General features: G+C 33.4%; 2 protein-coding genes across 2 annotated transcripts; both read right to left on the reverse strand.

Moving 5' to 3' along the window:
• Window positions 1–1301: 1301 nt before the first annotated feature.
• Window positions 1302–3164, reverse strand: LOC147803113 (uncharacterized). Its single transcript, XM_087152904.1, has one exon. It carries the CDS (start codon window positions 3162–3164, stop codon window positions 1302–1304), a length of 1863 nt encoding a protein of 620 aa, XP_087009030.1.
• A 2536-nt stretch (window positions 3165–5700) lies between these two features.
• Window positions 5701–7026, reverse strand: LOC147803114 (uncharacterized). The gene has a single exon (XM_087152906.1). It carries the CDS (start codon window positions 7024–7026, stop codon window positions 5701–5703), a length of 1326 nt encoding a protein of 441 aa, XP_087009032.1.
• Window positions 7027–24738: the final 17712 nt, after the last annotated feature.

Genomic DNA, 24738 nt, shown 5'->3' on the forward strand with positions numbered 1-24738 from the left:
AGTGGCTACATCTATACTTAAATGTTAGAAAAAGAATATATTAATAACTCTTGATTTTAGTTATTTTATAATATAAATATAGTTGATATAAATAATTATTAACCTAATCAATATTAATTAATACCTTTTAAATATATTGATTCAATATTAAAATAATAATTGTATTTATTAAGTATGTCTACTGTGAATACTAAAAGTATTAGAATTAATGGAATATTAATTTTTAAATCAATGAATATTATTTTATAAGGTTAGATACTTATGAATTGTAGATTTTATTTTATCACAGTCGTTCGGATTTACGACTATCACTGTAGTCTTGTCAATTTTGAACCCAGAAGACAAGGGAACTCCTAGATCTTGATTTATAGTTTGAACTTTAAGGTTTGAAAAAATGCTTCTTTTCTGCTTCTACGATATTTTGAAGCAAAGTTATCGCGTAACTAATAAACCGGAAGTTAAATTTTCGATACCGGAAGTGTGCATTTGAAGGGTCGTAAAATATATAATTTGAAGTTTCCTTAATTTATTTATTTATGTTTTATTTGCATCTGGCATCAGTTTCTTACTTAATTTCTAGTTACAAAACGGCAAAATTTTTTTCTACTAGTTGTTTACATTTTTTTTGCGATATTTGTGTTCTAATTTTTTTATTCTACTTGAATTTTGCTTTATTTTAAAGTTTAATTACTTTATAATTCATCGTAAATGGCGAAAGCAAGATCATCAAAAACTAAAAAGCGTAGATTTTGTGGAAATCGTTTCACTCAAAAAAATAGCAGCATGGTTTGTACTGCAAGCTCATCTAAACTGGATTCTAGTGAAAATATGGATTTAGTTACTGCAAGTTTATCAAAATTAAATAGTACTGAAGTATCTATGGTTCATAAATCCTACTCTGAAGAGATGAAGGGCAATAGAATTATAGATATTTAAACTTCAATTTCTATATTTTCTATTCTTTGCTGTCCAGATTGTTTTACAACAGAATTGAAACTAACCGAGGACTCTAGAGAAGGACTTAGTTCGAACTTTTCTTTAGTATGTAACTGTGGATTTACCACCACATTTGCGTCAACCCCAAGGAAAGTAAAAAAAGCCCCTTAAATACTTTGTTGTTGTTCGGATTACGACTAATTGGTAGAGGATTTATTGGTGGAAAGAAGTTGTTGTAGATTCTGAATTTACCATATGTTTCTAAGAGAACTTTCAGTTGGTTGGTTGGTTGATTAAAGTTTATTGGCACAAGAGCCAGACATGGCTATACTGCGCCAGCCACTAGGTTAAAGAATACTTTATTTTTAAAGCAGGGAGTATAGTCCTATTTTTTTAACAAACGTAATAAGGTTGTGATGTATAGGGTCACCGATTAAGGATTTAAGATCAGGGTAAGAGCTGCCAAAGAGTTTGTTCCTCAAGTGCTCGAATCGTTTGCAGTTGGTTAAAACATGCTTAATTGTTATGTCGACTTGACATAGAGAACAACAAGGTGCAGGATCAGCAGTCAGTAAATGTTTATGGGTGAAACGGGAATGACCAATACGCAGTCTATTAATTATAACTTTGGTTTTGCGATCAACGGATACTAATTTGTGGTCTTCTAGAGAGGGAAAAATTTCGTGCATTTTATTGTCTTTTTGTTTGCTCCAGTGTTGTTTCCAAGCCAGCTGTATTGCAAATTTACATATTCGTTTCAGATCCAAAGGTGTTAAGAGGTTCCTGCATACGTTTTGAGTGGTTTTAGCCGCGGTATCAGCGCGGTCATTCCCGTGTATGCCAACATGGGACGGTATCCAGCAAAAGTGAATACTGTAATTTTCACCACATAATTTTGTGAAGCGACTTTGAATTTTCTGCAATATGGGGCTTTTTCCAATGTGAGAAAAGCTTGAAATGAAACTATAAGAGTCTGTATAGATAATCCACTTACGGTAAGTTTGGTTTGAAATAAAATTAAGTGATAACAAAATAGCATAACATTCCGCAGTGAAAACTGATGAGTCATGATATAACTGTTCAGATATAGTCAAATTTTCTATGACTACACCGCAACCAACATGATTATCGTGCTTAGATCCATCTGTAAAAATCGGTATAAAATCAACATAATCATTACGATGTTCATAAAATTTTTGAATAAAAATACTTGAGCTCGTGTCAGTTTTTTTTAAATTATTAAAAACATCTAAAATGTAAACTGAAAGATCAACCCAGGGTGGAATTGTCTCTGTATTAGTAAAAACATGGAAATTTAAAATGTTAAGGTCATTTAAAATGCGGATGATTCTAATTCCAAATGAAGGAATATAAGAGGGCCGTGAAGAGAAGTGAGTGACGTACTGTGGGTCAGTAATACTTGAATACAGTGGGTGATTTAGACTCGATTTAATTTTAAAATAATAATCCAATGAAAGTTTAAGATTACGAAAATGAAGAGATGGCTCAGAACACAACGCATACAGACTTTCAACTGGTGAGGTTCTAAATGCACCTGATGAGATTCTTAGACCTTGATGATGGATGGTATCCAGATATTTTAAAACAGATTGACGAGCTGATGAATATATAGGGATGCCATAGTCTAGTTTCGAGCGTATAACTGCACGATAAATTTTAATCATTGAGTCCATATCAGCACCCCAAGAACAATTTGTGAGGACTTTTAGAATATTTAATGATTGAGAGCATTTTTTCCTGATATAATTAATATGTGGCTTGAAGGTTAATTTAGAATCAAAAATCAGACCCAGATATTTTGTTTCTTCGAAAACCGGAATGACGATGTTATTTAGAGTGATTTCGGGATGGGGGTGAAGACCACGTTTGCGGCAAAAATGCACACAATGAGTTTTCTGAGATGAGAAGGTAAAACCATTTTCATTTGCCCATTTTAAAATTTTATTTACAGCCAGTTGCATTTGTCGTTCAATGAGTGACATATTTGTTGATCGGCATGAAATGCGGAAGTCATCCACAAATAACTCGCCATAAACTGAAGCAGGAAGTTCATTTAAAATGCCGTTTATTTTCAAAATGAAAAGCGTCACACTTAATACACTTCCCTGGGGAACTCCCTGTTCCTGAGGGTAAATGTCAGATAAAATTGAATTAATTTTTACTCTGAAAGTTCTGTTGTATAAAAAGTTTTCAATAAAATGAAACATATTTCCACCTATACCGCAATTGAATTGAATTGAATTGAATGTTGGGTTTAATGGCACAAAGTCCACAGAAGGACATGCTGCGCCAAACAAACGGTTTTAAAATAAAATCCTAAGTAGATGTATACTACAAGTTTTCCCCATCAAAATCACACGGCATTTATAAAACTGAATACAACGAAACCAACGCATTCAAGAGTAAGTAAAACAAGATAAAATTTAAATGTAGTTAAGTATCATAAAACAGTTGCATTCAAAGCTGAATAAAGACACATAAAATTGTAAATAGGATAAAAACTGTTATATACAGTATAAGAGACCAATTGCGCGTAGAAACGCAAAAATGTTAGGATGATGGCAGTCACCTAACAAATCCTGCAGTGTTAAAATAGAACTACCAAAAAAGGTTAAACGATGACGGTTAAAACATGGGCAATAAATTAAAATGTGATGGATTGTGAGTAAAACGTTGCAAGTATTGCAGTGAGGAGAGGGTTCATCAAACAGCAAGTGAAGGTGGGTCAATCGAGTGTGGCCAATTCGAAGACGAGTAAGTTTGACGTCTGCCCTACGATTACGTAGCACAGGCAATGGATCTAAATCAATTTTTATAGCGCGCAATTTATTATTAATTTGGAGATCCCACTGCTGCAACCATAGAGACTTTGTAAGCTGTCGTACGTGTGTTTTTATATCTTGGTATGGTATAGACAGAGAGAAAGGGTTTGTAGCAGATCTATACCGCAATTGATAAGATCCCGAAGTATTCCGTAGCGCCACGTTCTGTCGTAGGCCTTCTCCATGTCAAAGAAAACTGAAACTAAATGTTGATTTTTTAAAAAGGCAAGGCGAATATCAGTTTCTAATTTAATTAAATTATCAATAGTGCTTCGCCCTCTGCGAAAGCCACTTTGATATTGAGTAAGGCAGTGTCGGGTTTCAAGGAAAGAGATTAAACGTCGATTGACCATTTTTTCGAACATCTTACAAAGGCAACTTGTTAGTGCGATAGGCCTATAACTTGAGGTCTCTTCGGGATTTTTTCCAGGCTTGAGAATGGGAATCACAAATGCTGTCGACCAGTTTTGGGGGAAAATTCTCTCTGTCCATATGCGATTATATAATTGCAGAAGTTGGTTTAAGGCTGTATTTGGTAGATTCTGTAACATAGAGTAGTGAATTCCATCGGGACCAGGCGTTGTTGAATGGGTGTTTTTTAAAACATATTGAATTTCATTAAGTGTGAAAGGTTTATCATAATCACTGTTTGAGTTCTTAGGCATTAATTTAATTTTTTCACTCTTTCTTTTTGTTGTGGCGAATGGTTCTTGATAACTAGATGAGCTAGAGACCTTAGCAAAAGCATCGGCGAGAGCATTTGCAATATCTGGAATGTGCGAGAAAGTTACATTATTACTTTTGAGGATTGGAATATTATGCTGAGTGTATTTACCGGATATTGCTTTAATTTTATTCCAGATAATGTTAGAGGGTGTATTATATGTTATGGAATTAACGTACTTTTTCCAGGATATATTTTGGGCGTTCCGTCGAACTCTACGAGCTACGGAGCGAGCTTTTTTAAATGCAATGAGGTTATCTATAGTAGGGTGTCTGCGGAAAACTTGCCACTGTCGTTTTTGTTCCTTTTGTGCTTGCTGACAATCATCATTCCACCACGGTTTTGGATGTTTTGGCAATTTATGTGATGACATTTTTGTACTTTGTTTAGCTGCTTCAAGTAATGTGTCTGTGAAATATTCAACTGCATTATTAATACTAGCTTGATTTATCAAATCTTCATCGACTTGTATGCATGATATAAATTTAGTCCAATTTGTGGTGTTCATCTTAAGTCGAGGAGTTCTGGGAATTTGGTAATTATTGAAGGCGGTATGAGTAAGTATTAAAGGAAAATGGTCACTATTGAAGAGATTGTCATGCACATGAAATGACCAGTATGGAAGTTGAGATGGACTACAGATAGCTAGATCTATGGCGTGAAATGATCGTGAAGGTGCGTGGAAATGAGTGTTTTCTCCTGTATTCATAATGCATAAGCGATGATCGTCAATAAATTTCTCAATTATGAGTCCTCTACTATTGGAATCAGAGCTTCCCCAAATAGGGCTATGGCCGTTAAAATCTCCCAATATTATAAAGGGTTGCGGAAGTTGAGAGATCAAGTTATCTAAATCAGTTTGAGACACGTTATCTCGAGGAGGGAGGTAAATGCAACAAACTGTAAGCAGAAATTGAATGGAAATTTGAACAGCAATTGCTTGTAAATGAGTGTTAATTGTGATTGTATGGGATGGATATACAATGGAAGTCATGATCATGACTCCACCACAAGCTTTATTATTGTCTGTATTGTCTTTTCTAATTACATTATAGCCGCGAAGTTTGGTTGTTTGATTTGGCTTTAAGGAGGTTTCTTGAATACAAATGCAACATGGTGCGAATTTATTAATAATGTCAATGACGTCGGGTTTCGTAGAGTTAAAGCTTCTGCAATTCCAGGATATTATTTTGGCCATTACCTTTTAATTTTAAGTTTTGTATTTTTCGGACAGAGGTTTGGTGGAGTATCCAACCCTACATCGATTTGCATTTGTGGGTTTGGAAGTTCATCTACAGTATTTTCATCTGTGCTCATTGCATCAGATTGGGAACATTGATGTTCTTGCTGATCTTTAGATTGTTTTAGTTTGTTTTTATGAAATCTGTTTTGCCTGCTTTTTGGTATGTATTTGTGTTTGGAAACTAATGGAGACTGGGTTAGTTTCTGTTGTAGTACACTTACTAATTTTGGAGTCAATTTCAAGTATTTTTGTTTTTCTGAAGTGCTTTGTGAAGGTGTTATAGATTTTTCAATATTTTGTGTTTGTCGATGAGATTGGGAAGATATTGTTTTTGATTTGCTAGCTGTTTGTCTTGGTGATAGAGTTTTTAGTTTTTCATTATGTGGCTCTGTTTCATTGATATCATATTGGATGCCAATAGATTTTGTACTTTTTGTGTTAGAAACTGCGGCAGCATATGAAATATTTTGTCGGGGCTGGGAATTCAGGAATTTAGCTTTAGCTTCAGTATACGATAAGTTTTGTAATACCTTTATGTTTAGAATTTGTTTTTCTTGTTTCCATTTCAGACACTGACGAGAATTAGCAGAGTGTGGTTCGTTACAGTTTATGCATTGCTCAGGGAGTGTACAGGTTTTAAATGTATGATTAGGTTGACTGCAACGCGAACATGTTTCTTTTCCTCTGCAGTTGTTGGTTGAGTGACCGAATTTCTGGCACTTGAAGCAGCGCAATGGATTTGGTATATATGGTCTCACTTTGCAATTGATATAGCCTACTTTAATGTCGGTAGGTAGCGTGGCTGAGTTAAATGTCAAGATTAAGTGTTGAGTAGTTATAATGTCATTGCCTTTTTTAATAGTTATATGGCGAGCATCGATTACATCTTGATTAGAGAGTCCTTGAACGATATCAGTAACAGAAAGGTCTTGAAGAGATTTAACAGTGATAACACCTTTGGATATGTTTAGAGAATTATGAGGAGTTACAATGATAGGAATATTGTCTATTTTATTTGATTTCAGAAGAGACATAGTTTGCTTATTAGAAACTGTTTCGACTAGTAAATCGCCAGATGGCATTTGACGCACATTTTTCGGATTTCCTATTTGTGATTCTAGAAATTTTTGTACTATAAATGGGGACATGGTGGAGAGTTTCTTTTCTGGTGAGCTAAGTATTAAGAATCTAGATTTTGCAGCATCAAAGTTTGGACATTTGGAAAGATCAAATCTAGGTGGATATTTGTTGAGACTGGGTGAAACACCAGTTGAAACCATAGCAATAGATAATTTTCGTCTGAACACTCTCACGCCCACCACCGAGCCCAACAAGGGGGGTAGAAACACCGGCTCTGAACACCTCAGCCTCGGTGCTCTGCCCAGAGTAGTGTCAGATATAGTACTACACCAGGGGAGTGTGTATCCGCCAAAACTATCAGAGTTCAGGGGCACTCTCCTTATGCAGCGCTAGTCCCTAGCAGGATGCTAAGCATGCCCTACCAGCCGGTTGAAAGGGAGGGGGACCTAACCTCCTTCCACTCGTCTACAGTGAAGCTCGGGCCAAAGAGTACGCAGTCTACCAACTCCGAGATTGAAATGCCCCCTTGGGCGCCACACTCGTATGAGCGAGCAGACAGGTAGCTCCAGGCTCCCGTTTTCCTCCTTACGAGACGCAGCACACGGCAAACGTGCTGGTCAGCAAAAGCTAACGTTGTTAGTCTGTAAGCTTTAGAGAAAAATTGGTTACTTAAAATAAATAGGTGAAACATGATAAATCAGGAAACCTGACAAAAACAGTAAAACACAAACAAAAATCTGAAGATCTGTAAATGATAAAGTGTTTTTGAATGAAATGAAATAACATTCGCTCACTAGGTCATTATAAATATTTGATAAAAAGTCGGAAACTCAAAACAGGACCGTCGCAAGAGAGAAATGGAAAAATGCTCAGGTCCGGCTCGGGGCCCCGGGTGCGCCGAGAGAACTTTCAGAAACCATGAAATTGATTTATTGCAAGCTGTGCAGTTTGTTTCTGAAGAAAACGTGAAAGCAGCTTCAAAAGAAATAACAAGATTTAAAAAAAAATGAGCATGGAGAAGAAATTAAAACTTGTGGAGTTAGCGTAGATGGTAACTGGCAACGAAGAGGTTGCCAGTTACCAACAAGCTATTTCAGTGGATACTGGAAAGATTTTATATTTAGAAGTTGTAACGCAATATTGAAAATATGTGGAAATGCAAATTTCAAGGGACCATATATGTGCCAATTACAAAGGATCATCAGGAAACAGGGAAGCAGTTGGGGCATTTAGAATTTTTGAAAGATCAGTGACAAAATGAGATCTGCAATATAATGAATATTATGGGGATGGCGACTCAAAGGCGTTTATGCAAGTGAAAAATATTTATGGGGAAAATACAGTCACCAAATTAGAATGTATAGGACGTATACAGAAAAGAGTAGGCTCACGTCTGAGAAAATTTAAAAAAAAATACTTAAGGATTAAGTGGTAAAGGTAAACTTACTGATAAGTTTATTGATAAACTGCAAAACTATTACGGGATTGCTATCCGCAGCAACGTTGGTAGTCTAGAAAACATGCAGTCAGCTATTATAGCTGCCTTTTTTCATTGCTGCTCTAGTAATAAGAAGCCTATGCATGGGCAGTGTCCAGCAGGGAGTGACAGCTGGTGCAGATATAAACGAGCTTTATGTGAGGGAAAGAATTTTTTAGAAAAATCACAGGGTCTTCCAGATTTAGTAATTAAAATCAACGTATTTAGAACTTTGTGATAAAGAGTTGCTTAAAAAAATGCTTACATGGCTTAACGCAAAACAACAATGAGTGTTTCAATAACCTCTTGTGGAGTATTTTGCCAAAAGAAACTTTTGTGCAACAAGAAACTTTGCTTTTAGGTGCACATATTGCAGTTTTACTGTTTAACAATGGATATTTAGGACTGTTGCCTGTTTTTAAATGTTTAAATGTACCAGTTTATCCATTGATGCTTGAAAACTATATGATGCTCGACAACGAGGGAATTCGAAAGTCGAGACGACAATCATTGCCTTCTACGAAATTATTTAGAAAAAAGCAAAAAGTCAAAAATGAAGCTAAAGAGGGTTTGACTTACAAATATGGGGAGTTTAAAAAATCTAAAGTTGGTTGAAAGCTTTTTTTTTTGGCTTTGAATTCTTTAAATGCATTTTCTGAGAAACTAAGTTTTACGTTATTTTTGTGTGCAAGAAATGTTCTTTCTCTAAATATTTTTAAGATACTGAAATAAAATTTTGCTAAAATGTTTAATGCACTTCTAGCTATGTTGTGAACTAAAATCTAAGCTTTCAGTATTACATTTTTAATTTAAATAATTTTTGTTTGAAAAAAAAAGAAAAAAATGAGTTTTTGTACTAAATTTGAAATATTTCAATAACTCTTTGGGGTACTGCAAATCTTTTAGTTCACGACACAGTTCTATATGTTAGTAAGATGCTGTATAAATATTATTGACTTATCTTTATTCGAATTTGTTTTAGAAGGTCTAGCGTAAATGCAAATTTTTGTTAAAAATGACCTATAATTTGAAATGAAAAAAAAAAATTTTTCAGTTAAATTATGTTTAAATTTATAGTTTTATAACCTATTTCAACAAAAAAAAAAATTAGTGTTGCAATAAAATTTTAAATATTTAAAAAAAAGTGCTCCCAAGGTAGGTACATACCTTATTATAGATATTTAAGAAATATAAATTTTATAAATCTTATATTTATTTTTCTGAAAAAATTATTATCTAATTAAAAAACTAATACATAACAATATATCTAACGGTGTTTATTCAATTATATTTTTAAATACAATAATAAACTTGTTTCATCTTTAAACTTATAATTTATAAACTAATATAATTTAATTATTATATTAAAATACTTATTCTTTTTATCTCATGAAAAAAATATTTGAATTAATTTTACTTTCTATTAGAAAATGAATAACGACATATTTATATTATAAATTATATATTAAATTTCCTTAAAATTTCAAATGAATTATTTTAAATCTAAGAAACATGTAATGGGAAATTTTGCCGCTTTAATTTCATTTATATTCAAAACATTCATTTTATTATTTAGTATTATAATAATGCAAATAACTTACTTTATTTTCAAATTAAGAGTACATTTAAAAAGTATCTATAGCCTTTCTATTTAAACGATATCTATTTCTCACGAAATTTTTCACCGATAATTTCTGTCTGGGACGTTTGGGGTTTATCCACGTTTATCAATTAGTCATAATGTAAAGTATAACATAGTGCTTCATACTGATTACAGAGCATGGATTTCTCATGAAATTTAAGAAGATAAATCTTACTTTGTGACATTTAAGTTTTATCCGGTGGGGAACATTTTATCAATAAGTGAGAATTTAAAGTATATCACTGATTATTGAGCGTGGGATTATTAATATTTCTCACAAAATTTAACAATATAGATCTCCGCCTGCTTTGAGTTTTATCTGTATTTTATTAGTTAATCACAACTGTAAGGATATAGTTTATCTATATACATATATATGAGAAGAACATATAGAGCTTTTCTATGAGCAATAGTGTTGATAATAATCAGTATATATAGAGCTGCTTCACGGATGCCAATTATGTTGGAAACATAATTCCCGATGCTGTGGTTGTAATTTTTTGCATAGAAATATTTTGTTGTTATTTTAAATTATCGATTTGCGTATTAAGCGGGTTACCTAAAATTTGGATTACCAGCCATGTATAAGCGAACAACAGATTCTGAAAAAAAAGTAAGTAATATTCCTTTCATTATTTTATTAAACATTTTCTATATTAAATTAATTCTTTTTATTTAACAATTTTAATATTTCCTTATATTCTTCAAAAGTATATGAAGCATGTTAAGTTTTATTTATGTTCCATCTTTAAGCTTTTTATATTTTACTTATTAAATAAATTTTTCTATATTGTCAAAACTAAGTGAAGCATCTTTAGTTTAATTATTCGTAGTTTATATTTTATTAATTAATTAATAATTTACATACTATTTATTATATTTTTCAGCATGATCAAAAGTACGTTGTTGAACTTTGTTAACGTATACTATTGAGTTTATTTATCTTTGAGTTGTGATTTTATTTTTTTTTACTTAATTTTTAAGTTCAATTACATATATGTAGTTAACTGTTTCTTATTTATAAAACTCGCAAAGTTATTTTTATACTTGTATATTTGAATTAATTTACTAAACTTATTTTGTTAACTTTATTTATAAAGATAGTGAATTATTATTTTTTTTTTATATAGCATGATGATGATGGAACGGATTTTAGTGAAACAGGTTTTGAATTTAATGAATCAGATGATGAGGTAATAGTTGTATAATTTTTGTTTGTTAAAGAATATTAATTGTTATTTGACATAAATATTTTTTTTCAATCACTAACTCTAATTTTAGCTTTTGGGAGAATTCATGCAAGAATTTCTGGAAGACGAGGAGCATTTAATTGGGGATCACTCGCAAGGTTTTGCAGAAGCAACACAGGTGTTTAGAATCTTATCCCTATATTATCAAGTGGGATCGGGTTTTGAGGTAATGACTTATTCTGCAAATATTTTTTCTGTTTATTTCTTAACTTATTATTTTCTGTTGCTTATTGTTTATTTTAAATTTATATCATTATATTTTAACTTTAACATAATTTTTTATTTATTTAAGCTGACACGACCAGGACCTTCCAACAGTGGGTCAGCTTATATAGAACACGAGCCTTCTGATATGACTAATGTGAGTATTTTTGAATATTCTATAATATCAGTCATTCAATTTTGTACCCTGTTTATGCATTTTTAAAAATACTGTAATTTATAATTATTATTTTTTTAGTTAAGCAGTGCTATATTCCTTCAACAAGTATCTAGAAGGACAGAAAAATATAGAGGTGATGAAGTTTAGTCATCAACCAAGAAAAACTTCCCGACGTATTTAGGAATGCTCCTTTTGTGGAAATGTCGGAAGATTTAGTTCGTGAACTATTCTACCAGATACTAAAGAAAGTTTGTAGGAACTTAAAACCCGACGATTTGATAAGAATATGTATTCAATCCGATGGACTCGATAAGCCGATTTCAACCACATTGATGCCGTGCAAGGACATGATAGTGAAGATTTTGTCTACCGTCTTGAAAGTCCTACAGTCAAAGACTGCAATTGAGTTGGATAACGGGTTTTTAATAGACGTTATTACGGTATTGCGAAACATCGGAGGAGGAAGACATTATCGCGTAATTTGCGTTAAGATTGATGGATTAAAAAGAGCTCTATTTTGAGCATACCAACAGATGAAGGTTTGTGTTGCGTGAAAGTGTACGCTATAGCCCACCATCATATTATTCAGTATATTTTAGTTTTCATATTTTGTTTTTCAAAATATCACCGACTAACTTTAACACATTTACAATTACTTAATCTAAAACCAAGTTTTATAATATTAATTTTATGATCTAAAGGAATAATTAGGTTTCATATAAGGATGATACTGTGTGTAGACCCCGCCGGATCACATGGCTGCGTAATAATCATTATGATGTGATCAAGAGTCTCTCTGGTTTTTATGCCTCCAACTTCTACTGTGAAAAGTGCGAACAAGCTGTACAGTAAAAGAGAAGATCATAAATGTCCAAAAGATAACACTAATAAAAGGTGTCCGGACTGTAATCGCATGTGCCAATCAACAAATTGTTTTGATGCCCATAAGAGCAAAACTGGAAATCAAAAATTATCTCTGTGTGACAAAGTAAGTTTAGGCCTTTTTTTTCTCTATCTTTTGTAATTATTACTGTTTGTGTACAATGATATAGTTCTGTTCGTATAGTTTTTTTTTAAATTATATTTTATTTCATTAGATATTTTTTATGCTTTCAGGTTTAACAGTGTGGTACATGCCATAAAGTGATACAAAGGCGAACGCATTTTATTTCTTCTCATAAATGTTACACCACTAAATGTCCCTCATGTAAACAGTTTGTGAGTGCTGAACAACATAGGTGTTTCTTGAAAAAAATTGATCCCAAACCCCCGTCTGAAAAATTAATCTTTTTTGACTTTGAAACGGATCGGATCAATCTACTGGAGAACATATTGTGAATTTAGCAGTAGCCCAAACAGCACATGGCACAGGATATGTTTTTAAAGGTTATACAGTCTGTCACGATTTTTGCTCTTAGTTGCTTGATGTGAAACACAAAGGTTATACTGCTATAGGTCATAACATGAAAGCGTAAGTTATTTTAATTCAATACACATATTTGTTTTTTTGAATTGAATTGAATGTTGGGTTTAATGGCACAAAGTCCACAGAAGCATATTTGTCTTTTAAAAAATGTTTAGAGTTTATTATAGCCTCGCTTTTTGAACAAGGAACCAGACCAGTGTTCATTAATCATGAAGATTCACCACAAGGCACTTCATTTACGTGTTATAGGTTCAATAAATTTCATGCCAATGCCTCTGGTAAAACTGCTATCAACTTTTGGATTAGACGAACTAAGAAAAGGTTATTTTCCTTATTTGTTCAACACTGTCGGAAATCAATCTTATGTAGGCCCTGTACCTGACAAGCAGTTCTATTCTCCGGATTCCATGAGCAGTTCTGCTCGTGCTGAATTCAACCGGTGGTATAATCAGGAAAAGAATAAAGTGTTTAACTTCGAAGAAGAAATTTTAGAATATTGTAGGTTTTTGCAATCCTTGTTTTGAAAATTCTTCAAGGGGTCCGCCTGATGATTGTATGTATTCTTAGGTTCTGAAATCGTTTCATTTTTTATTCTACGATTTTTAGAACCGGAAATATCGTTTGTTAATTACAAAGTGACATATGTCAAACAAAACCGGAAGTCAATTTAAAATTCAAGTTTTTCGATTTTATTTCATTTTTAGAATGACTTTTAAATAATAATTAATTTAAATATTTTTGTTATAAAGAATTCTTTTACCTTTTAAAAGTTGGCAATCTTTCATGCTGCTATTCTATGTTTACATTCCATTTTGTTATCGAATCACGCTCATGAAAATTAATATTTATAGCTTTTTTCATCTAAAAGATATTGTTTTTTGTTCAAATATGGGTCAAAGGAAGAATTATAGCAACAAACAAAAACGTAAGTTTACTGGAAATCGGTAGACTAACTTACAATCAAACACGCCAAAGTTTAATGATGTTATAACTGCAAGAATATCAAAATTAAAGGACAATGGGACCTTATCTTAAGAAGTAAATGCTCAAAAATTGTCTGAGAAACTTTCTGGACATAGAATTATTGATTTAAAAATTCTTTTGAATTTAATTATGGTTCTTAGCTGTCCAGTTTGTTTGACTAACAATATTACTTTGATCGAAGACTCACGAACTGGATTGTGCTCCAATTTTTCTGTGAAATGCCAGAACTGTTCTTTTATTACTGGATTTGCTTCGAGCAAAAAGAATAAGAACAAATCAGAACTTAATACTTTGGTAGTTTTAGGTCTTCGACTTAAAGTTTCGTTGCTGGAAGGAAATTGTTCTGTTTGCTAAGGAGTCTAGAAGTTAATTTAAAAACAACTGTTGCTGATGTTGTTAAAGAAATGATGAAAGCTGCGGAGGAAGTCAAACTTTTAAAATCTGTTGCGAAAACTGTAGTGAGCTGTGGAGTTTCCCTAGATGGAACCTGGCAGAAAAGCGGCTATTCATCTCTGAACGGCTGCATCAGTTGCATATCAATTGACACAGGAAAAATTTTGGACATAGAAGTCATGTCTCAGCTTTGTCGATCATGGGGCAGAAGTGGGAAAAGGACAGGAAAAATCATCTATGTCGGAATCACGAAGGATCAGCAGGTGCCTGTCGGTGCTTACAGAATTTTTGAGAGCTCTGAAGAAGTACGCCAGCTTTGCTACACGGAATATTATGGGGACGGTGACTCCAAAGGATTAACACTGTAAAGGACATTTATGGTTTGAATACTGTTGAAAAATTTGAATGTATCGGCCATGTCCAGAAGAGGGTAGGGTCTCGATTGAGAAAATTAAAAAAAGCAAAGAAATGGCTGAGTGGGCGAGGAAAGTTGACAGATAGTGTGATTGACAAATTACAAAACTATTATGGGATCGCTATACGTAGCAATAAAGGAAATTTGGATGATATGCAAAGTGCAGTAATAGCATCTTTCTATCACTGTTGCTCTAACAAAATAACATCGTATCACGGCCAGTGCCCTGACGGAGCTAATAGCTGGTGCAAATTCCAGAAAGCTAAAGCTTTAGGCAAAAAATTTATTGAAAAATCTCCAGGACTGCCAAAAGATGTTATTAAAGCTATTAAACCAACATATGAGCAACAGTGGGATAGAAAATTATTAGAAAAATGTGTACATGGTAAAAAGCAAACGAAAGTTTCAATGCTGTCTTATGGAATATTATTCCAAAAGAAACATTTATGGAACTTGGAACTTTACAACTTGGCATTAGAGCAATTTAATGAAGGATCTGGGGGATATTAGCTGTTCTTAGTAAGTTAGGCATTGGAAGTTAGAGACTATACGCTCTTAGGATTGAAAAAAGTAAATTACGAGCGTATAAATGATTCGATCCGCCACTTAACTCCCAATGCCAAATTGCAAAGAAAAAAAATTACGTGCCAAGAGATTGAAAAAGGGTGTTCAAGATGAGTCAAAGGAAGGTGTTATGTACCTACCAGGAGAATTTTACATTTAAATAATAGTAAAAAATTAGATTTATTCATCGATAAAAACTTTAAATGTATTTTTCTCCATTTGACATTCTTAAGATACGGTCAACACCGTTTTTGCAATAACTTGAAAAGTTTTCAATATTTTTACTTAAAATTTGGCATGTTTTCGGTAAACTATATTAACTATGAAATGACCTAAAATATTTACATTCTATTCTATAGTTTTTGATTTACGGGTGCTTTTATCAATAATTTGCTATATTTAAGAAAATCTTATCAATGTATGTATAATAAGCACATGTTTTTTCTTTTAAAAAAATATTTCTTAGATTTTAGGTCATTTTAAAGATTATTGTTGTATAACTATTTATTGTGTGCAATAGAAATTAAATTTCAGTCGTTAGTTTTTTTTTCTAGAGCGATAACCGTTTGCCAATATTTTGATGAAATTTACCTTAAAAAGCCAATTTTTTAAACACTTATTTAAAAAAAAAGTTGTCGATGGTAGGCGGATCTCTTAACTCCACAGATCAGATGTTGATATTTTAAGACGGTCTTGTATGGTTTACAGAAAGGAATTTTTAGATGTAGGAGGCGTCGATCCTTTTGAGTAAGTACACATAATTTTACAATGAGTGTTTTTTTCCTGTAATGATAGTTAATTTAGTATGGATTTAAATTGTATTTTATTTTAGGTATGTAACCATTGCATCATCTAGTATGGCCATATTTAGCTAGACACCAATGCTATGGTATCCGTTTCTGGCTACACTACAAAAGTCAATTATAGTCCCGACTCTATTAGATGGTTAGATTTTTCAGCTATGAAAGATGGTATCAGTGTTACACATGCGCTCAACGAAACAGGGAAAGTCAGGATAGGTGAACATTTTGTTGATGGATTTTGTGAGGGTGCAAACACTGTGTATCAATACCATGTACACATAAATTAAAAAAAATATATACAACTTCAAAGATTCATACATTTCATTAGACTTATTACTTACATCAAAAAAATCTTTCCTGAGAGGAATAAAATAGAAAAAGTGCATATTCGTCTCAAACAAAAGAAAAGCCCGCAACAGGGAAAAACAAAATTCGTCGTGGGTAGGTGGGCGGAGTCAATAAGACATTACACTTGCAAGGATATATTCCGGGTGTTTGTCACGTGGGCTATGAGTCAAACAGGAAATTCCTTTCTTCTATTACCTCTAGTTGCCGCATAATGCAAAGGGGAGTATTTTAAAACTCGTTTCTCCAATTTAAAAAGCGAGCTGTACTGAACGTTTTCTGGACGATTAGAATTTTCAAATCATCGCCTATTATGGCGGATGCCAGTAGAAAACGAAAAAGTTTTTCGTTAAGTGAAAAGATGTCAATTTTAAGAGAATTTGATAATAATGTCGGACCACAAAATGCTTTAGCAGAGCGTCTTGGGATCTCAGTGTCGATATTAGCAACAATTGTGAAACAGCGCAAAGAAATCGAAAAAGGGTCTGTTGAAGTCGGGGGAAATTCGACGAAAATCATTGAAAGATACCCCTCTTACTGCTCTTGAATCGGAACTGGTAGAATGGTTTAATATCGTTCGGTCCATGAATATTGCTGTCAGCGGTCCTTTAATGAAAGAAAAGGCTCTTCCATTAGCAAAGAAGAATTGAGTGACAAACTTTACTGCATCTAATGGTTGGATTGACCGATTTAAGAACCGACATAATTTATGTCAGAAGAAGATATGCGGAGAAAAGGCAGATTACGACGAAAATGCAATAAAGGAATGGAAAGAAAAGCTGCAAAAGTTGATTGAAGGATATTCACCATCAGACATCTATAATGCAGACGAAACTGGACTGTTTTATGATTTACAACCAGACAAGACGCTTTGCTGTAAAAATGAAATATGCTTTACAGGAAAGAAAAGTAAAATGAGAGAAACGGTTTTGCTTACAACCAATGCAGATGGAACTGACAAGTTAAAACCACTAGTCATTGGCAGATCGGCAAAACCGCGTTGCTTCAAAAACGCCAAGAGTCCACCCACCGCTTATGCAGCTAACAAAAAGTCGTGGATGACTTCTTTATTCAAGGATTATTTGAGGGCCCTTGACAAATCTATGAGGATGCAGAAGAAAAAAATTATTTTATTTATCGATCGCTGTCCTGCTCATCCTCTAGTTTCCAACTTAACTAACGTCAAGGTGCTGTTTTTCCCAGCGAATTGCACGAGTGTTCTGCAACCACTAGATTTTGGCATTATTCGATCAGTTAAAGTTAATTACAGAAAGTTACTCCTGAGAAGGATAACAGAATCTTTAGATGAAAGTGAGGATAAAAAATACAGGTTGAATGTTTTGGATGCATTCTGTCTAGTGCGACAATCTTGGGATCACGTTTCTAAGAGTACGATAGAAAAGCGTTTTCTGAAAGCGGGATTTTGCGGGTCTCAAGTTGAAAGTGGTGAAGTCCACGTTGATGTCCCCATTTCAGAAGAAGTTGCTCCTGGGATAGACTTCAATGATTACGTTACATGTGATGACGGATTGGCTGACTGTGCAACTGGAGTTACCGAAAGTGTTGACTCGTCGGAAACTATGAACAATGATTCGGATCAAAACGATGCAGCTCCTGCTAAAATTGTCCCATTTCTCAAGCCTTAAGTAGCTTAGAAACTGTTGAAACATACGCATGAAGTTTCTGATAAGCTTCATAAAGTTGAAAAGGAACTTTTTCGGGTAAAATATCAGGGAAGTCATCAAACGTCCACAACTCAGTTTTTTGTCAAAATGTAACCAATGTTTGTAATAATATTTTCGTCTGATGAATAAAAGTTAATGATTTATAGATTATATTTAGATATTACTAGTAATAAACGACTAATTTCTTTTTGAATCCCGATTTTACGAATGAGCCCGATTTAACGAATAAAATTTCCGGTCCCGATAAATTCGTTAAATCGGGGTCCGACTGTATGTATAAATACAAGCACTTTTAAAACTTATTAGTGTATAGACTTTTTCTACCTAAAATAATATTGAATAATTGCTGTTTTTAAAAGTGTTTGATATAAATTTATTCCTCCTTTATTTGATACTTGAGTCTTCACAAATTCTTGCAAATGTTGAACTTTAGTAATTCAAACTCAATAATTATATAATTACTTTATTCTTATTAGCGACAATTAATCAATGCTTCACATATATTATTTAATTGGATTTTTTTTTCTAAAAAAAGGACTATTTTTGCTAACCCTGATAGCTCATTTCAGAAACTTATTACGCTTACTCTAAGGAAATCAGTCCAACCAATTATTTCAAGCTACAAATTAAATTCGCCATTTCCTTAGAAATGAAAGAGAAAAAGAAAGGCCGAATCTACCCCAATCGGTATCTGAATTAAATGAGGGTAGGTGGAGCCTAACGAGAAATGAAAGAGACTTTTTAATGATTGATGACAAAAAAGATTCGAGTAGATTATTGGTATTGCATTTTCTAAAATTATTTTCCTATTGCATCTTACGAAATGTAAACAATCATAACACAATTAAACTTTCACTTAAATATATTTTAGGTTTAATGCACAGAAGAGGGTCTAACATACATGTGTCAAAGCCCAAGACTATTCATGGACGGGACTTTCAAAACTGTGCCCAAACTGTTATACAACTTTACACCATTCACGGATGTATCATGGGAAGGTATTATGCATTTGCCTACTGCCTCCTCATGAACAAGGAGAAAACAACACGTGCCCACCTTTTCGACTTACCTAAAGAGAAAGCCTTGACTCTAGGCATGAATTTCAATCCAAATTCAGTGCTGATCGACTTTGAGAGAGAAGATACATATCAGCTTTGGAAGATGGATTTCCCTGTGATGAAGTAAAGGCCTGTTTCTCCCATTATGGACAGAGTATTTGGAGGAAGGTAAAGTATGATTGTATTATTCAAGGGTCACAAGATCAAGGACACAGATCTATAGGACAATGAAAGTTAATAGAAAAGGTTTGCCATCAAGTTTAAAAAAGATGAAATTATACGGTTTCAAAAAGGAAAGCAATGTATATTGAAATGGCAGGGTAAGACACCCCTATGCATGCTTAGCACGTCATACCGCTGAATTCATCGAGGTATCGTCAAATACAAATGGTGCAGTTCGCAAGAAGCCCACCGTTGTAGCTGATTGCAATAAAACAATGAATGGAGTGGATTATTCTGATCAATGCCTGTCAATATCGAGAAATCAATAACGAAAATATTATAAAAAAATATTTCGTTACTTCAAGCAGTAGGAATGTTTTTGTGATTTATTTAAAAAAAAGGCGGGTGATTTTACCCAAGTAAATTTTCGACTGGGGTTAATTGAGAACCTAATAGAAAATTCCAGGAGGTTTAAATCAGGTGTCTACGAACAGTTTGGTATTGATGTAACTCAAAATATTATGAGATTGATAACGCTACATTTCCTGGCCTATGTGGACAGTTCTAACTCAAAGAAACAGTATGGAGTAAGAAAATGTGTTCTCCAGTAAAATAATTGATAACAGGAAATGAGCAGGGCGAGAAACTTTCCAAAATGGATCTTATTCTGAGCACTACTTAAAGAAAACTACATTTGCCGAATTAATATTCAGAGTAAGTGGGGATCCTCATAAGAAAATTCAACTGCTACGGTGACAGTTACTATCCCTTCACAGTTAGACTAACAATTAAACCGGAGCAGTTAGCCGCAATATTCAGGAACGGAACTCCTACTGATTTTTGATGTGGTTGATATCAATATACAGCTGGAATCTATCAATCCTACTGGAGTGAGAGATTTTTATCTTTTGATGAGCGGTAGAAAATGCCAACTCACCAGGAAATACATTTGCAGGAAGAGACAAGTCCTGAAAAATTTGCATTGCTTATAAACTACTACGAGTCGTCCAACCAAGCAATTTCAACGATAAGATAGATAAGGATAAGATATTCGATTTTGAAACAGACCCAAGTATTCAGAAATCAAGTCAATTTTATGACTCCAGTGGGGAAGAATCTACTTTTTAAGGATATGATGCTTGCGCAGAGTTTTGTTCTTGACTCTTTTACTTGAAGCATCGTAGGTTGGTTGATTAATTTCAAGGACCATTTCCTGCTTGGTATAAAAAAGTCGTAGAACTTTTTTTCTTGATGGACACAATAGTCACAACAAAAGTTTGGAACTTCATAATTTAGCGAGAGAAAATAATGTAATTATCTTAACCTTTCCCCCACATACAACTCTTCGACTTCATGGCTCCACTGAGCATTTATTCTGAACAAGAAGTACGAAAGGGGTTGTTTAACAATCCAGATAGGTGCGTTATAATTTACGAAGTTGTAAAACTGTTCAACACAACTTATTCACGGGCAGCTCTTGCAAAAACTGTTGTTAAAGGGTTTAGCAAAACTGGCATAAATTCTTACAATCCCAGATCACCCAACGTCAGACTTGTAGCAAGAACCTTCATGCGTTGGGCACCAAACTGATGTGAGCAAAGACCAAGAACAACATTTAACTTCAAGGAGTAGACCAACCTACAAAATCCTCAGGGGGGAAAGGATTAAAACTCTCTTGTGATAGACCTAAGCTACCCTTTCCCTTAGCTACTAAGTTTGTTCTATCTCTACTGTCACATTTACACACTTTGTGTAATGTAACAATTTACTCTTTTATTTAAATCTTATCTTTTAATTTTCTTAACCTTTATTTCCTTTTTTTATATAACAGTTAAATTTATTTTATGTGAAATTTGTCTTTTCGCTCTTCCTCGCTCGCCAACGTTGTCATTGCACTTCCTGTGGGAGAGTTACACCTCTATTACCACCTTATTTTTTTTCCAATTACTTTTTTAAGGGGGCTTACTTAACCAATCTCTTTCATCCGATTTTCAAATTCCTCTTTAACTTGGCTAAAGCTTCTCTGGGTGAACACCAGTTAACGAATTTATTTTTCACACATCTCGTGCATGCTTGCTAGGTGACACCAAGGGGTGTACCTTCTGCCTTTCTTTCTGAGATGCGGACTTTCCGTATCGAGGGAATATTTTTTTAACATCCTTTTTCTTAAACCTTAAATTTAAATTAAGTCTACAAACCGTAATTATCTTCTGTAAATTGAATATCTACATTTATACCTTTAACATTAAAGAGCCTTTCAAATTTAACCTTTCTTTGGCTATCTTATTATCATCAGTAAAATTTCCCTGTGTCTTATTTTTATGCATGATGCTTTATTTTAAATTTTCTTGTTACCCATTACTTATTCTAAGCTTTGTGTTACAAAATGTGTCAAACGAGATTTTTTAATAATAAAATTGCGATTTTGTTCATAAATAAATGTGCTGAATTTATTTGTCTCCATTCGGTAATTGTTTTTTATTTTCCTATATGCGGTGAGTACTTGTGTTATTGTTTTACTTCTCTGAAGGAAGTATGCAAATAACATGAAATTTACAACATGCATTAGTGGAGGTGAGATATGCGAATGATTAGAATTTAAGCGCAGACGCACATTACGCGCGCCTGTGGCGCCACTTCAAAGCGCTATTTAAGGCTTGGAGATTTCAACGATTACAAGTTCGGCATGTTTCTTTCTTGCGGTTTTTTCAAAAAACGATCAATTATGCCACGTAGCAACTTTTTATTTTTAAATTGATTATTTTAAAATTCGGCTGATTTATATAGGGAATTTTCTGAAATTAAAAAAAAAAATCATAAGTTTGCTATTACAGTTTCATAGCATTGATAAAAATTAAAATTTTTATAAAATCATACAAGGCTGCTGATGCAGTTCCAAAAGAATATCTAGTGAGCAGTGGTATTGAAATGTTTTCCGAAGAAGAATTGCGTTCCTGAATGTTCCACACCTCCGAAGAGACTTAACTTCAGGCTGGCAATGCCATCTTTCTCTGCTGAGAAAACTTAAAGAAAGTCCTATCACAGTGAAAGGGGAGAGTGTTAGTTTCTCTCATCAAGAAAGTAGCGGTTGGCCTAGAGGGTGCGATACACCAGAAGAAAGGGAGAAGCACATAAAAGATTGTGAAGAAAAGGAAGTAATTTTATTGGACTCCGATGAAATTGAGATGAATCCTGGACTCAGAAATTTCAAAATTGTTTTTGAATAGCTTTTGGGGAAGGTGTGTCGTGTATCTGTAGTATGTGCATATATTTTGATATTTTTTTTGACATAATGTGTATTTTAAAATTATTATTTTTTAGATGGGGGTTGAATCTTGCCAATACTCATTTGACTTATGTGCACGATCTACCGAAATTCAATAAGATATTGGCGGATTCAACTAAGATAAATTTTACAGTTAAAATATTCTTTAAAATTTTAATTTTTCTTGCTTAGTTAAAGATGTATATTTCCCCACCCCCCGAGATAGCCGCTTTGCAGTGGGAATCCCACAGAGAGTTTATTGAGCACGACACCTCAACCTATATCTTTATAGCTACATTTATGGCAGCCTGGGCTTGCCTTAATTTTTATCGAGATGAAAAAGTTTGGGGAGAACGTATTATAATACAGACTCCATTCTAAAAAGGTTTTTTTAATGTTTTGATAACAACTTAAACATTAATGTTGATGCTGAAACGATTACTAAGTACTTAGAGTACGGTAAAATAAGAATTAGTGAATCAAAACACTTCTTTACCCGGCACAAAAATTGCTAGAAAAAAAGCAAAGAGTTGCAAAAAAAAAAAAAAAAAAAAAAAAAAAATTCGAATAAGTATGACCAGAAAGATTGTGTACCCCATAAGGCTGGACAATTCTAGACTGATACAGTTTATATAACTTGATTTTTTATTAAATGTAAAAATGTAGTTATTAATTTCGTAACTTATTTTTTTCATCTCATTGACGTTAGAAAGTTCTACTTAAAATTTGAAATAAAATTTCATGTTTTATTTCGTTGTTTAGTTATAGTAAACAAATAAGCTAACATAGTATATCTTTTTCAAAATTATGTATTGTAACATTTTGTGTTTTTATACGAAGGGCATATCTTATGTTTCCTTTTTGAAATAATACAGTTTTAGTTTGAAACAAAGTTACAAATTTTATTAAATTTAAGCTTGTTGAATAAGTTTAAATAAATCTTTAAATGCGTTTGCTGAAAAACTGTATTTTTCAATATTTTGATCAACGCCAGACACTCATACTCCTAAACTAATGGGAGTTTTCTTATGAAATTTAGTAACAATGTTACAAACTAGATATACAGTGTTTTGAACTAAAACTAAGTTTCAATTTATATATTTGGTCATGTTACAGCTATATAAACATAAAAAAAATTGCTGTTTTTCTAGATTTTAACACTTAACTTTGGTAATTTTTAAAATTTTCATAAACCTTTAGTTCAGAACACAGATAAGGCTCAAAATAATCTGTACTGAAAAAGAAATTGTATTTTATTCATTTAAGGTATCTAATCAGTAATCAGCTTTTTTCCGTGAAAATCAATCAAAATATCAATTTTTAGATTTTGATAATTTTATATAAAACAAACGTTTATCTTTCTCAATTCGTTTGAATTTTGTCACTATGACTGAGATCAACTAACTATATTGTGACATTGCGTCACTTAATCTTAATTTTTCTGTTGGGATTGTGACCTAGAAACTAGGCCGACACCCCTGAACCCTCTACTGTGACGCCTCACTGTCTGCCGACCTTCACGCCTTTGATGTCAACACATGTTTTTAGTTACTGTACGGTCGCCGTTAGTGTTTAATTATGCTTAAATTTAAGGGGTTAGTCAACTCACTTCAGTTCGCTCCTTAAGCTAGATTCTTTTGCTTTTTAGGAAGTTTAACTTCCACTTCTGACCTTTTGTATAAATACCGCCCATTTTTGGGAGCGGGTAGCTTTCGATATTTGATCCTTTAAAACTACGATCCCTTAACAGGGGTTTTTTATTTTCACCCCCTCCTCTCTTTGGAGAGACGGAGTTTTTTTTTGTCTGCTTAAATACATGACGGAGATGTTACACATCCTTTTCTTCCACCCCCCCCCCATGGGTGCTCGTGAGCTGTCCGGCTCGGCTATGCTGAAATCCTTCTTCGTCATGCAGATGTTTTTTGAGAAGTATGACTCCAGCGGCATCCCACTCCCGTGTTCCATGAGTTTGGTTACATCTCGAAAGTTTGGTATGAAAATGCCAAATGTGATTTTAAGAAGCTGTCCATAGTCCTCCACTGATGCCTATCCTTTTCAATC

The sequence above is a fragment of the Parasteatoda tepidariorum genome, chromosome 10 (genome assembly GCF_982258835.1).
Source record: "Parasteatoda tepidariorum strain Cologne lab strain chromosome 10, Ptep-v5.0, whole genome shotgun sequence".
Taxonomy (NCBI): Eukaryota; Metazoa; Arthropoda; class Arachnida; order Araneae; family Theridiidae; genus Parasteatoda; species Parasteatoda tepidariorum.